Source organism: Gigantopelta aegis, chromosome 3 (genome assembly GCF_016097555.1).
Source record: "Gigantopelta aegis isolate Gae_Host chromosome 3, Gae_host_genome, whole genome shotgun sequence".
Classification (NCBI taxonomy): domain Eukaryota; kingdom Metazoa; phylum Mollusca; class Gastropoda; order Neomphalida; family Peltospiridae; genus Gigantopelta; species Gigantopelta aegis.
Window position 1 is genome coordinate 25,019,041 of NC_054701.1, and position 16,585 is coordinate 25,035,625.

The 16,585-nt window shown below is 38.8% G+C and overlaps 1 protein-coding gene across 1 annotated transcript; it reads right to left on the reverse strand.

Annotated features, from left to right (window-relative positions):
• Positions 1-4,036: 4,036 nt before the first annotated feature.
• On the reverse strand, positions 4,037-16,263 carry LOC121367747 (3-oxoacyl-[acyl-carrier-protein] synthase, mitochondrial-like). The gene is made up of 4 exons (XM_041492092.1): positions 16,023-16,263; positions 12,386-12,586; positions 10,118-10,275; positions 4,037-5,062 (listed from the first exon to the last, which is right to left on the reverse strand). Exons 1-4 carry the CDS (start codon positions 16,192-16,194, stop codon positions 4,265-4,267), a joined length of 1,329 nt encoding a protein of 442 aa, XP_041348026.1. The 5' UTR covers positions 16,195-16,263; the 3' UTR covers positions 4,037-4,264.
• Between the last annotated feature and the right edge of the window lie 322 nt (positions 16,264-16,585).

Below are 16,585 nucleotides of genomic sequence, written 5' to 3' on the forward strand. Positions count from 1 at the left end.
AGAAATTAAAAAAAAGAAGTTTGTTTTGTTTAACAACACCACTAGAGCACATTGATTTTATTAATCATCGGCTATTGGATGTCAAACATTTGGTAATTTTGACATATAGTTTTAGAGGAAACCCGCTACATTTTTCCATTAGTATCAAGGGATATTTTATATGCACCATCCCACAGACATGATGGCACATACCACGGCCTTTGATACACCAGTCGTGGTAAACTGGAGGGAATGAAAAATAGCCCAATTTTCTGACGGAGATCGATCCGAAACCGACCGCGCATAAAGCCAACGCTTTACCACTGGGCTGCGTCCGGCCTCTGAAAAAGAAATAAAGTTGTGATATGTATCCGTTATACACTGGATCTTTGAGGATGCGAGCACCACAGCTCCCACCCCCGGATCTGCATGTGCGTTTATTCATTCATATACGTTTAATGTATTGCCAAATAGACGGTGTTTATGTTTATGTTGAACGTAATAATTTGCAATCAGAGACATGGCGACTAGACATCAAACGAATTTAGCTATCGTCCTGCAGTCAAATCAATCAATCAGTCAACCAATAAATCAAACCAACCAATCAATTAATTAATCAACCAATCAGTCAATCAATCAACCAACCAACCAACCAATCAGTCAGTCAGTTAAACAATCAATCAACCATCTGTGTGCTTACATCCTCTGAAGGTTCAAGCACGACTGTCTTGGGCACATCCTCCGGATTTCCCAGTAGATTTGTCCAAGACGGGCATGGAGCATATCTGCACGTTGCCCTAAAGTAAAAACATCGACCTTTTCGCCCTGTCGTGCCTTCATACGTATGCATTAACATCCCACTTCACAACCGAAGTATAGTCAGCTACAGACTTACATATGTAACTCAAGCGGATACAGGGGGACGGTGTAGGGTAGGCACTGCACGTTCTGATGGAAGGAAATGGTTTATTTAACGACGCACTCCACACATTTTATTTTACGGTTATATGGCGTCGGTCCCTGTTCTGAATTTCAAACCTTCAAAACAATTCAGTGTTTGGCTTAAGAACATGACTCTTTTTTTTTCTTTTGTGTAATGAGAACAAATATGATGTCTTGGTCTACTTCTGGAGGAAGATTACATTTGTATAATGCGAGTTAGTATATCATGACAATGCAGTCTTCCCTAGATAAATCCTAGAGCCGCCCCTAATTATTAGTACAAGAAAGGCACGAGAACTATTATAAGTGTAGATTATGGGTTTGCAGTCACGTCTCGTGGCGGTCCGAAATGCAGGCGTCATACACGCCTCATTTGAAAACCACTGAAGCCGTTCAAACCAATGGTCCACGTATTGTATCCAGAATTATTAGCTTTGACAGGGATATAGATGTGAATGAAAAACTTAATCCACAAGGGTGTTTTTGTGGTTAATAAATAATTGTTATGACACGGCAAATCCCTTTCATATGCTAGCGTAAACGTGCATACAACTTAACTGCCTCTAATAAAGTTCGACACCACATACCGACTGGTAGGAAAACATGGAAATATATACCATGACTAGTTTAGGATTTACGGAGTTTTTATTTTATTTTTTATCTTAGTACACAACAGCGAATTCTATCTGGTATTGTTTAATTATATACCGGAGTAATTGGCAAAACGTGAAAGGATATATTTTTTTATTTTTATCTTGTAAACGTAAAGATGTCTTGAAGGACAACACTACCTAGGCGGTCACCTTTGTTTAAAGTACATGTATTAATAGTACGGTCGGTTTGGGATCGATTCCCGTCTGTTTTGTTTAACACCACAGGAGGCATATGTTTCTTCAAAATCGGCTATTCGTGGGACACGCATGGTAATTTCTGACTCGTTGTCACGTACCCTCAGAAAGTACAACACATACAACGGCCTTTGATATATATCATGGTGCATTGGTTGGGACGGGAAAACTCCCAGAGAATGGGTCTACAGAGTTGGTGTGATCCTATGACACAAGCACCTCGGCAAACGCTGTAACGAACCAGCTAGATCCAGTTCCACCCCCCCCCCCCCCCCCCCACACACACACCACCACCACATCATTTGGAAAAGCGATAACAAGCAAACCCGTTATCCATTGTTAGGAAGTTATCTATGTTACCGACATTCAATCTTACATTACTGACATTCACTCCCACATTAATGGAGTAGGATTTAGCTCAGTAGGCTGAGTGCTCGCCTGAGGTGCTTGCATCGCAGGATCGAACCACCTCGGTGGATCCGTTAAACTGATTGGGGTTTTTCTTGCTCCAACCAGCGCACCACAATTGGTTAAAGGACTTGGCATATATATATATATACACACACACACACACACACACACACACATACATACATATACATATACTGACACACAATGAAAACGCAAAACAGATATTTTTCAATATTTTGTTGTGATTAATGAAAAATATATTTATTGGACTTAAAATAACAATTTATGAGAGGAAGCCATTGATTGGTACTTAAGTCTGGGTTTTAATCCTGGTTTTGTTCTCGTTACACATACAATAGCAGAAACACACAATGGTGTGAAATGCGTTCACTACATGCTCAATCATGCTGCATGCAATGCACGTGAAATGTCAGTTTGTGGACACATAAAAGTCACGTAACGGTGTCATATTCCTCGTCACATTAAGAATGCCACGACTCAGAGAAGAACAAAGGGAGCGAGCGTTGGGCATGGTCCAGGGGGGTTCTTCGCAAAGCCAAGTTGCTAGGACCTTCAGAGTCCATCCATCAACTATTGGACGACTTGTTGAACGTCATCAACAGACCGGGAGTGTCCGTGCTCGACCTCGACCTGGTCAACGTCCCGTTACGATCCCACGCCAAGACCGGCAGATTCGACGACACCACCGCCGTGACCGATTCAGAACTGTGACGATGACAGCAAGCAACACGATAGGACGTCATGGAAGGCATATCCATCCGATGACGGTCATCCGTCGACTCAGAACGGCTGAACTCAGATGCTGACGCCCGTACAACAGTAACATCATGACACCACGAATTCGTGCTGCGAGACTACAGTTTGCTCTCCAGAATGGTAATCATCCACCAGCCTTTTACCGGGCATTGTTTTCTCAGATGAGTCCCGTTTCTCTGTCTCCTTTGCCGATGAAAGAGCACGTGTGTACAGGCGGCGGTTGTTTGATGGTATGGGGGGCAATCAACTGTGATTTCAGGAGTGATCTCATCATTGTCCACGATGCCCTTACAGCCCTGCGTTATGATGACGTTATTCTAAGACCAGTTCTCCAGCCACTTTTGCGCCGTCACCGAAGACCAGGAGGTCCCCTTCTATTTCAGCAAGACAATGCCTGTCCACTTACTGCAAGAATTACCCAGGCATTCCTGCAACAAGCCGGTATCACCGTTATGAACTGTCCCGCCGTTTCCCCGGATTTGAACCCGATTGAACACGTGGGATGAGTTAGGACGCCGTGTACGTCACCGCCAGCCACCACCGCGTAACATCGCTAAGCTTGCATAGGCGTTGCAGGAGGAGTGGAGGAACATTCCCGTGGCTTATTTGAGATGTGTGTGCCAATCCTTTCCCCATCGTCTTCCCACATGTTCACGGGCCAATGGTGGACACACCAGATACTGACCTTGATAGGGGGGGGGGGGGGGGGGTTTGAACTTTTCGATTACGAATGCAACTCGATTACTGGTGATAACTGGCCACGTTTCCATGTGAATGTATCTTATTAATGTCACATTACATTATCCATCAATTCATTAATAGTTTGTTATTTGCAATGAAAAGTTGTTTTTTGCGTTTTCAGTGTGTGTCAGTATATATCTATATCTATATATATATAACACGTTTTAATTGCTGAAAATTAATATCAAATGGGGAAAATGTACCATATATATTTTAAAACTGAAGGATACATACATATTCCCTGGTTGACATCCAGTCTCTGATGTTTATCTTGCAGATTTCTCCATCACTCAAACAGATGACCTATCATATGAGTATACTATTGAAGTATTCTTCGGTTCTTTTTAAAAATTGACATTTTTATTTTGTATAGAGGACTTGTACAGACATTTATACAGACACCAATGAAGTCAAAATGTATTAACAAGCATCTATAGACATCTGAAGTGGGGAGCAGCCCCTCGCCTCACCCCAACTGAAGATCACGTATCCTCAAATTAATATAAATGCCCCACCCCTCAGTTTCTGGCATCTTTCAACAAATATGACAAGCCAAATAAATTGTCTCAGTCAACATATTCACCAACACATAAACTTGCATTTGTCCCTCCAAACCCAAAAGAGTTCGAAATGGCTATTCTTCTTTCAGAGTTCCTGTCCCATGAAACACTTCTCTTAAGAACATAGTTGAGATCACAGCCTGTGTCAGAGTCATCCAGATTCACCGTCGGTGGAATCTGTCCGTGTTGACAAGCCAAGATGCAGAATATCGTCTCCACACTGCCAGCAGCACCAAGCAAATGTCCCACAGCCCCTTTAGTTGATGACACATACAAACTCTTAGAAAATTCACCGAAAACATTGACAATGGCTCGACTCTCAGCTCTGTCACCAAGAGGAGTGGAAGTCGCATGAGCATTGATGTATCCAACATCACTACAGTCAATCCCAGCATCTCTGATTGTGGCCTGCATACAGAGCCGGGCACCATTGCCGTTTTCATCGGGAGCCGTGATGTGCTGGGCATCCCCCGAGAGTCCGTAGCCGAGAATTTCTGCATAGATCTGTGCACTTCGAGCTTTAGCATGTTCCAGCTCTTCCAGGACAACAATCCCAGCCCCTTCAGACATGACGAAACCGTCACGGTCCTTGTCAAAGGGTCTTGAAGCCTTCTCTGGGGTCTTGTTGAAGTTTGTGCTCAGAGCTCTCATTCTGGCAAAGCCAGACACTGCCAGGGGTCCAATACATGCCTCGGTGCCTCCTGCAACCATCACGTCTGCATCACCTCGCTGGATGAACCTGAAGGCATCACCAATGGCATGTACACCTGTAGTGCAAGCTGTTGATACAGAGTGGTTTGGGCCCTGAAATAGAAGTGCAGATATTAGTAGTGCTGGGCCCCATTTTACGAAGCGATCTTAGCGCTACTATCGCCTTAAGTGCCTAAGGTAGCGACCGTAACTTTTTCCTACAATTGACAGTCCGTTTTACTAAACGACCTTAGCTTACAATCACCTTAAGTTACTATTAATATTTACAATAGCTCTGCACCTATTGTAAGCTCTAAGGTCGCGATCTTAAATTAACATCGAGGAAGGAAAAAAGACGAATGGAACGTGTTTTTTGCGACAGAAGCATAAAGTTCGACACAATCAACGACGAGGAACTGATAAAGATAAAAGATAAGATAAAAACTTTATTGCATATAAACATTCCACATACGGAACTGGATGCAAAACATGCATAAACAAGAAACAAACAAAATGACTAAATAAGGACTAATTATGGGCAATATATGTATAATCGTGAACACATTTGCATACCGCACCAGCACAGGCTGGATTTTGGTTTTGCATAATATATATAAATTTTTCTTGCATACTCATACTTGTAAATAGGTAATTATGGAAAGTTAGATATGCATATAATTTGACACATTGACTATTATATTTCTTACATATTATGATATGATGGTGTTCATCTTCAATTACATTGCAGTGGTCACATAAATGTTCTTCCACTGGAGTGAAGGGTTTTGTATGGCGCCCAGTTTCTATTTTTAATTTGTGGTCACTGAGACGTAATTTAGTAAAAGCTTTACGGTGTTCTGGATGTATACAGTGTAATAACTATGGCTCTAGTTGAATATTGTGTTTATATAATTTGTACGTTCGCATCTTATTACTGGATCCATCTCTTTTGGCTGGAGCTATAAGGTTTTCTTTTAAAATATTGTGATACTTAGTTTTAATTATATTTATAAGATGAATGGGATAATTGACAGTGCTTCGTTTTTGATTCAACTCACCAATGTAACAATATAATTTGTGAAGCCAACCAATATTTTTCTTTTCAAGGCTTGTGCATTCAGAGAAAGCATGTTGTAAAATAATGTTGTCCGTAGTTTGCATATGGGAGTAAAAATGTAACATTCTTTTTACCACAGACAACAGGAGTGGGTACAAACCTAGCTCAGCTCTAGAGGCCCAATTATGGGTACGACTATTAACCTGTAGTGTTGATTTACAGAATTTTAAAAGCACTCTCTCTGGCAGGAAAGTTTCCAAATATTTTAATGATATGAACTGGGCACCCCAAACCTCACTGGCATATAAAAGGACAGGCTCAACAAGAGAATTAAATAACTGGCATGAAATGTCTACTGGTAGGTTAACATTTGACAATTCTTTCTGCATCTTGTAAAAACAACCTAGTCCTTTGCTCCAAAGTGATCGGGAACATTCTTTAAAATTTCCATTTTGAGTAAAGTCAACCCCTAAATATGTATACTTTGTTACAACTGGGACTTTATTGCCCGAGAGATGCCAAGTAAGCTTATTTGTTGTACTTTGGCCACCAAAAATAACAATTTTTGTTTTATTTAAATTAATAGTAAGATTGTTGTCATTACAATATATATCTAGTTGATCAAGGAGCTGTTGTAGACCATGTGGGGTTTCTGATAAAAGTAGAAGAGCATCTGCAAAAAGGTATCGGATACCTCGGCATGCTATGTGTTTCGAGCGGATTTGGAATGGACGACCTCTTTCGCCATTAACATTAAGGTCGACGACAGTCACTCTTCGCACCCTTGTTTTGGCTTCGTACACAATAAATATAACATATCTTACCGTAATTTCACTTCAGATCCACATTTCGTAAATAGTACAATTTTTTGAATTCCAGGATTTTTTTTTCTTCTAAAAAAACACGTGCATTAGTAATGTCCAAACAAAACAATTTCAATAGAAATTTTGCATTGGGATTTTCCCAGTGTTATTTATTGTGTATGAAAAAGGAAACGTCATACACCGAGTTTATTGTTAAATTATAAGAAGATGGAAAGTGACGTCATTGGAATACTGACGTCATTTAAATTCAAAATTAGCTATATTATTACAATGCTACACCACTTTAAAATAAAAACTAGTCTACTAACCTTGACCCCTGTCAAAATAGTTCAGAGAGTAGACAATGAAGTTTACTTTCGGTATGTTTTAATTTTTTATAATTTTAAACAAAATATTAAGTTTAAGTTTTAAAATGATGAAATATATAAAAAGTACATTTTGTCAAATATATGATATAAAAGAATACCGTTGGATATGTTATATTTATTGTGTATGAAGCCGAAACAAGGGTGTGAAGAATGACTGTAGTCGATCTATAAATAAAAACTACAAGTTATTTATTTCTGAGCCGAATGTTTTCTAAACTGGACACAAAAATAGTAAAAAAAAAAATCTTATTTCCAAGACGCTTTTACTTTTCTTCTTACGTCAAGCAAAACTGAAATTATTTACAAAAAAACATTTTTGTAGGAGGATGGGATGGACTATAATATTTTAACCTTAGTTAAGATTGCTACTGTAGTAAGTTTGGGTTTACAATCGCACTAAGGTTGCTTCGTCGAACGGTTGTAAATGTCAAGGTCGGTAGCGTAACATCAACCTTAAATCACTAAGTTCGATAGTAGCTAAGATCGCTTCGTAAAACGGGGCCCAGGCAGATAATCTAGTATATAGAACTGACTGCCTAAAACAAAATGCAGACCATGACAGAAAGGAAAGGAAAGTTAAGAAAAGAAAATGAAGGAGAAGGGAAGGGTAGGGCAGACGAGTGAAGGGAAAGGAATGGAATGGAGAGGGAAGGAAATGGAAGGGAAGAAAATGAAGGAGAAGGGAAGGGTAGGGCAGACGAGTGAAGGGAAAGGAATGGAATGGAGAGGGAAGGAAATGGAAGGGAAGAAAATGAAGGAGAAGGGAAGGGAAGGGTAGGGCAGACGAGTGAAGGGAAAGGAATGGAAAGGGAAGGAAATGGAAGGGAAGAAAACAAAAAGAAAGGAAAGGTGAAAAAGGAAAGGAATGTTGGTTTAACAACATCTCGGCATACTTTTCAATCAGCAGCTATTCGATGTCAAACATTATGGTAGGGTGTGAAGAAAAATTTTGCCGTTGTCATACAGATTACAAACTTTAAAAACCCATCACATACGAAAATATATATTACAAATATATTTTAAACAAAACTTAAACAAACACACTAGGCTTAAAATAATAATTATGATACCAAAGAGATGATTAATTATATATCATGCTCCATCTTTATAACACTGTTACCACACGACTATAACCTGAAACTTGTTGTCATACAGATTACAAACTTTAAAAACCCATCACATACGAAAATATATATTACAAATATATTTTAAACAAAACTTAAACAAACACACTAGGCTTAAAATAATAATTATGATACCAAAGAGATGATTAACGACTGTTACCACACGACTATAACCTGAAACTTGTACTTGATGCTGATGTTACAACACTGTTACCACACGACTATAACCTGAAACTTGTACTTGATGCTGATGTTACAACACTGTTACCACACGACTATAACCTGAAACTTGTACTTGATGCTGATGTTACAACACTGTTACCACACGACTATAACCTGAAACGTGTACTTGATGCTGATGTTACAACACTTTTACCACACGACTATAACCTGAAACTTGTACTTGATGCTGATGTTATAACACTGTTACCACACGACTATAACCTGAAACTTGTACTTGATGCTGATGTTATAACACTTTTACCACACGACTATAACCTGAAACTTGTACTTGATGCTGATGTTATAACACTTTTACCACACGACTATAACCTGAAACTTGTACTTGATGTTATAACACTGATGTTATAACACTTTTACCACACGACTATAACCTGAAACTTGTACTTGATGCTGATGTTATAACACTGTTACCACACGACTATAACCTGAAACTTGTACTTGATGCTGATGTTATAACACTTTACCACACGACTATAACCTGAAACTTGTACTTGATGCTGATGTTATAACACTTTTACCACACGACTATAACCTGAAACTTGTACTTGATGCTGATGTTATAACACTGTTACCACACGACTATAACCTGAAACTTGTACTTGATGCTGATGTTATAACACTGTTACCACACGACTATAACCTGAAACTTGTACTTGATGCTGATGTTATAACACTTTTACCACACAACTATAACCTGAAACTTGTACTTGATGCTGATGTTATAACACTGTTACCACACGACTATAACCTGAAACTTGTACTTGATGCTGATGTTATAACACTGTTACCACACGACTATAACCTGAAACTTGTACTTGATGCTGATGTTATAACACTTTTACCACACAACTATAACCTGAAACTTGTACTTGATACTGATGTTATAACACTTTTACCACACGACTATAACCTGAAACTTGTACTTGATACTGATGTTATAACACTGTTACCACACGACTATAACCTGAAACTTGTACTTGATGCTGATGTTATAACACTGTTACCACACGACTATAACCTGAAACTTGTACTTGATGCTGATGTTATAACACTGTTACCACACGACTATAACCTGAAACTTGTACTTGATGCTGATGTTATAACGCTGTTACCACTATAACCTGAAACTTGTACTTGATGCTGATGTTATAACACTTTTACCACACGACTATAACCTGAAACTTGTACTTGATACTGATGTTATAACACTGTTACCACACGACTATAACCTGAAACTTGTACTTGATGCTGATGTTATAACACTGTTACCACACGACTATAACCTGAAACTTGTACTTGATGCTGATGTTATAACACTTTTACCACACGACTATAACCTGAAACTTGTACTTGATGCTGATGTTATAACACTGTTACCACACAACTATAACCTGAAACTTGTACTTGATACTGATGTTATAACACTGTTACCACACGACTATAACCTGAAACTTGTACTTGATGCTGATGTTATAACACTGTTACCACACAACTATAACCTGAAACTTGTACTTGATACTGATGTTATAACACTGTTACCACATGACTATAACCTGAAACTTGTACTTGATGCTGATATGTCCAGCCGGCATGTTGATGAGAATCTTGGGTATGAAGAACGGATTCACTCGTCTGTGACCTCTCTCTCGCAGCGCGACCCCTGCATCAGTGATTTCCTCTAAACTAACCATTCCCTGACCAACAGCTACTCCTGGACAAGAACAACATAAAATCAGTTTATATGAGAATTGTTTGTCATTTTAAAACAATAAAAAAAAAACCGGGAGTAGACCTTTGACTACAGAACAGAGAGGTATGAAAATCTTGGATTTATTTTATTATGGTCTTATCAAAACAGGCATAGAAATCATGGACAGATACAGGCTTTGACTATGGTGGGGTACAGAACACCAAGCTTTGTATAGTCCACTCTTAAACAGAAAGAAGTGTTTTATTTAACGACGCACTCAACACATTTTATTTACGGTTATATGGCGTCAGACATATGGTTCAGGACCACACAGATTTTGAGAGGAAACCCGCTGTCGCCACTACATGGGCTACTCTTCCGATAGGCAGCAAGGGATCTTTTATTTGCGCTTCCCACAGGCAGGATAGCACAAACCATGGCCTTTGTTGAACCAGTTATGGATCACTGGTCGGTGCAAGTGGTTTACACCTACCCATTGAGCCTTGCAGAGCACTCACTCAGGTTTTGGAGTCGGTATCTGGATTAAAAATCCCATGCCTCGACTGGGATCCGAACCCAGTACCTACCAGCCTGTAGATCGATGGCCTGCCACGACGCCACTGAGGCCAGTACTCTTAAACAATTCAGAAAGACAATATTTCCTAGATAAAATTAAGTTGAGAGCAGCCGCTTGAATTCATTTCATTTCATTTATAGTTGTTTTCATGCTAATATCCAATTAAGGTTCAAGCACGCTGTCCTGGGCACACACCTCAGCTATCTGGACTGTCTGTCCAGGACAGTGGGTTAGTGGTTAGTGAGAGAGATGTCGGTGTAGTGGTCTTACACTTACCAAGTGAGCTGTAAAACTCGCTCAGGGCGTGAGCTGGTACTGGGAGCCAAACCCAGTATCTACCAGCATTATAGTCTACAGGCAGAATCCAAAACGTGGTTTAGAAAACGATTTCATTCTACCCGAGAGAGTCAAAGCCGCCACCATGATTACATCCGATGGCTTAACTACTACACCACCGAGGGCGTGGCCCCTAGCATCTGTATCTGCTCCAGCCAGTGCACCACGACTAGTATATCAAAGGACATGGTATGTGTTATCCTGTTTATATGGGATGGTGCATATAAAAGATCCCTTGCCACTAATGAAAAACATATAGCAGGTTTCATTTCTAAGACTATATGTGAAAATTAGCATATGTTTGACATGCAGTAGCCAATGATTAATAAATCAATGTGCTCTAGTGGTGTCGTTAATCAAAACAAGCTTTCATAACTTTCAAGTTTCTAATTCATGTGTAATATCGAGTCATGTGGACTCAGTCTGTATATTATATTTTGACTTTGTCCTCTTTTTTTTCTCCTTTAAAAAAAAAAAACTAAAATGAAAAACAATATTTCAATTCAGCGCTTATTCTTTAATTTGATTAGAACATACATATACATGTGATCATCATGACAATGAGATAATCAGATTAATTTACAAATGAGCAATCAAAAGAAAGTTTACCTATATCCAATTATTTGTTTAAAAATCACATTTAATGTGATGTTGCAATTAACTGACTAAAAATAGCGTCCAGATAGATTAACTGTTGGGCATCATACTTTTAAAATTGAAAAAACAAATTTAGGTGGGTTTTTTAATACATTATGGTTTTGAAAAAATTAGGAAGGGGGTATTAATACCAATTTGAACAACAGGGAATGGAGGATGTATAAAAATCTTTTAAATTCTAGGTGTTTGTGCAGGAATTGTCATGGGGCTTGGGTCTAGACTGTGGGAAGTCTGTCCCATCCTCCTACAAAAAGTTTTTTTGTAAATAATTTCAGTTTGGTTTGATGAAAAGTAGAAGTGTTTTGGAAATAAAAAATAAAATATTTTTGTGTGCAATTTAGAAAACAATCAGCTCAGAAATAAATAACTTGTAGTAAATTCATAGTACGAAAAAGGGGATGGACTAGTGGGTTTGGATCATGCTCCCCTAAAAAATCTATATTTAATAAAAGAAAATTTGCTTGTAACAGTCAAGAGATCAACTCCCAAAAACTCCCCATCCCCTCCCTGCACACACAGCTGATTTCAACACAAACATGAGGTAACTTATATTATTGATACCTGTTCTTTCTAAGTCTGTGATGTCCTGTGGTTTCCACCCTGCCATTGAAAGAGCTTCCTCAGCAGCTATCAGGCCATACGCTGCTGCCAGTGGCAGGTTCCTTAACTCACTCGGTGGAATATGACTCTCAAGATTAAGCTCTCCTGGATTGTCTCCCCTTGGTACTGAGCCAGCCACCTGGCATGGTATGTTTTCAAAACCTTCAAAAATAAATAATAAGTAACGAATGAAGGAAGGAAATAGTTTATTTAACGATGCACTCAACACATTTTATTTACGGTTATATGGCATACAGATATTGAGGAAGAAAACACACTGTCACCACTTCATGGGCTACTCTTTTCGATTAGCAGCAAGGGATCTTTTATATGGACCATCCCATAGACAGGATAGCACATACCACGGCCTTGTAAAGAATGAATGAATGAATGAATGTTTAATATGAGCCACAGCAGATCCATGATATTTCATATGTCACTTAAAGAGATTAAAAATTGGACAGATTATTCACTTTTGTCATTAAAACGTACATATATTTTTATAACTATAAGTATTACTTTTTGAGAATTGTTTTTGCAGTGACCATTTGAATAGATAATTCTTTGTAGTTTTGTTCTACAAGTAGTTCAAGCAAACATGTCTCGATTTATTCTTAGGCCTAAATTGGGCACAGCTCACTCTCAAGAATTCAGACATGACATATGTTTGTGAAAAAGTTACTTGTGCAGGATATATAGGGAATAACTGGTTACTGTCTTCAGATATCGGCTTATCCTGCGACGGTTAAAATGGCGAATGCAGCGAGGCTCTGCCGAACTGCATTCGCCATTCGTCCTGAGCAGGATAAAGCCGATATCTTATGACAGTAACCAGTTATTTCTTTTACCCTGCAGTCCTACAGGGATATTCAGAAAATCGTTATTTATTCCAGTTTTGTGTATGCAAATCAAGTATTGTCAACCTAGCAAGGCTTTTGCCGTATGACGTCATACAAGATACATGACGTCATTATTTGTAATACGCTAGCTACATTCTGTCACATTAAAAAAGTGTTTTCTAAACTCTAATTCATAAATAAATATACAAGTTTTGTATTGTTATCGTAAAACTAAAAGCTATTTGTATTTACTGTACTTCAACAAATGATTTAAAGAGTATGTTTACTGAAAACTACTCTGAAATACTTGAGTCGAGTTGGGCTTATGTCACATGACCTATATATTTTGTTAGTGACCAAAAATATAGAGATTTATCTAGTCATCATATCTTGACAATGAATACAGTGATTGCAGGATAAAAGAGGTTATTTGTCAAAGCTAAAACTGACACTGAATTTGGTATAACCACATTTCATAATACATTTGTGAGAAAACATGTTTAACTTTATCACTGCATTTTGTTTGACTAAGAATTTTTTTTTCAAGAACATATGGACCTTCAGTTTTCAAAATGTAAACAAATAAAATATTTGTCCTAATAATAATAGTAAGTTTTAAAAGTTTGATTTGTTTGATGACAACACTAGAGCACATTGATTAATTAATCATAAGCTTCTGGATGTCACACCTTCTGAATAATAATCAGGCATGGAAACAAGAGTGGGTGACTGTGAGGGAGTGTCCCCCCTCTTGATATAGTACAAGTTAGACTAACAAACTACCCACATCTCAACTACTATGTCTATTTCGGTCACTATTTCTATAACCACTGTAGATTGCTGTCAATGTCAGGAATTTCATGATGGAAAATCTGTGATCACCACAAGGCCCATAACCAGTCTTAGAATCAGACGGAACTCATGTGGAGCATGTAGACTGATGAGGCAAGTGCCGAAGGCCTGAAGTCCATGATTGGAGGTATGAGTGTTACCCCTCAGGAAAATTTGAATATTTTCCCTAGGTACTTAACACTAACCTAACATGTTTTTGCTGCTTTTGAAGGATTTTTAAAACACTTTTTGGTTTCATTAATATACTGTTGAAAATAAGTAGGGGATATTCCATTTCAAATATCAATAATTATAGAATGAAATGAGATATAAAACTCAAAATAAGTGCATGATGTGCATTAATGTTCCCACTCAAAGAGCATGAAAAAATGCACCGATTGTTATGATCGTGAAGCATGTGACGTAACATTGCACATGCGAAGGGTGCAATTTAAAATTGAACACTTAGTATGTGTGTACGTTGTGTGCACACTGTAGCAAGCAATATTCTTTCTTGTTTGTTACTGGAACACTAAATCATAACCTTGCTGTCACATTCTTTATAACATTGTGTAACTTTTAAACAATGTGATGTCAACAATGTCAGGAACATCTCTGGGCTGTAGGCATGCTCAAAATTGTGTCACAATCAGTCATTAGCCAAATGTGGGCCTGATCTCAACAAACCAGAAATATGGATGATCGTCCCTGTTCAGGACAGCCAAGGGCCACAACTCCGGTTCAGGACTGCTTCATTAGACTTACACATTGAGGAATCGAGGTCAACCAGCCAATCAAATCGCAAGAGAACTCTGTGTTACAACTGGCATTACAGTGTCTGGTCAGACTATTCATAACAGACTGTATAGAAGTAACATCCATGCATGTCGACCCTACGTTACACCACACTTGACTGTGAGGCACATTGCTGCCAGACGTCAATGGTGTAGACATTGTAGACATTGGGCTAACAGGCGTTGGGCTCGGGTAATGTTTTCAGACAAGTCCAGATTCACACTAGAATTCCATGATCAGTGTTTGGCGACGTTCCAATGAATGCTACGCCAACATCAACGTTCGTCCTCATGATCGATTTGGAGAAGGGTCTGTTATGGTGTGGTAGGGTTGCATCACCATGACTGCCAGAACTCAGGTACATATTGTTCATGGGATGGTCGCTGGGCAGTAACAACATTCTTGCACCGATCGTTGTGCCCTTCGCATGTCAGGCTAGATGCTATTTTGGTTTTGAGCACGACAATGCTCGTGCTCGCCGGAGTCTACTTGTCAATACATACCTGCAGCAACAGAACATCACCACACCACTGTGGCGAGCCCTAAGCTCAGACTTTTCACCCATTGAGCACATGTGGAACATCATCGGTCAACGTCTCTGAGAATGTCAACATCATCCAACCAATTTGGCAGAATTTGGCACCACTCTCCAAGAGGAATGGCACATGATTCCCCAAAATGTTACAGGACGTTTAATTAGGAGCATGCCATGTCAGATTCATGCACGCTTGGCAAACTGCAGGGGTTTTACCCGTTACTAGTGCAATTATTGAAAACGTGAAACTGACCAGCACCAACCCTGTTGCTTATCTGTGTCTCCTACGGACCTACCTCACTATCCTGGCTAGAATCTTTCATGCCAATCTCTTGTCATATGGGTGTTTATGTTTTACCATCAATTATTATTGCAATAAATATTAATACATCTCTGTTATATTGTGTTATATTTTGAATATCCCCTACTTATTTTGAACAGTATAGAATAATAACATTTATTTGACCCATCCCTTGAAATGAACAGGCAGTAAAATAATAAAAAAAATAATTATTTTTTACATAAATATTTAAATGAGTATGGCGAGAACTTTTGCCCGGACTACACTACTGCCATACGAATAGAAGACCACAACAACCTTTCCCATCAATGCTCGAAATGCCCGAGCGTCCCTCCAACATTTTTTTCCAGACATGTTCCGCACCGATTCCAAGGCACGTGATTAACCCCTGCCCTGTGACAACCACTCGTCTGCGATCAGAACGTGCCAGAGACGCTAGCTGTCTTAATGCCACGGCTGTACAAAACATGACAGCGGTTAACTGCTTTTAAAAAGTATAATTTCGACTGTTTCGGACTTTTTCGTCTATGGAGGCAGACATTACAGTCTGGTTGCTTAGTAATTTCCTCTGTTGAAGCTTAACGCACCTTTCGTTACCTTTGGTCAGTTAAAAACTTGTAAACTTGCCAAAAACCGCAAGTGGGTAGAAGCTATTACTTGATTAAATTAAGCATGCAAGATTAACTGATTTTACGAAATGTATGTGCCTTAACACTGATTATATAAATATGTTTTTGAAACATACTCTATTTCTTAAAACAGAGTAAATATTTTTACACTACTCAGGCGGGAGGGATGAAGGGCTGTTTTCCCAACTTGAGGACGAAAATGTACATTTTTGTCCTATTTTATATAAATAA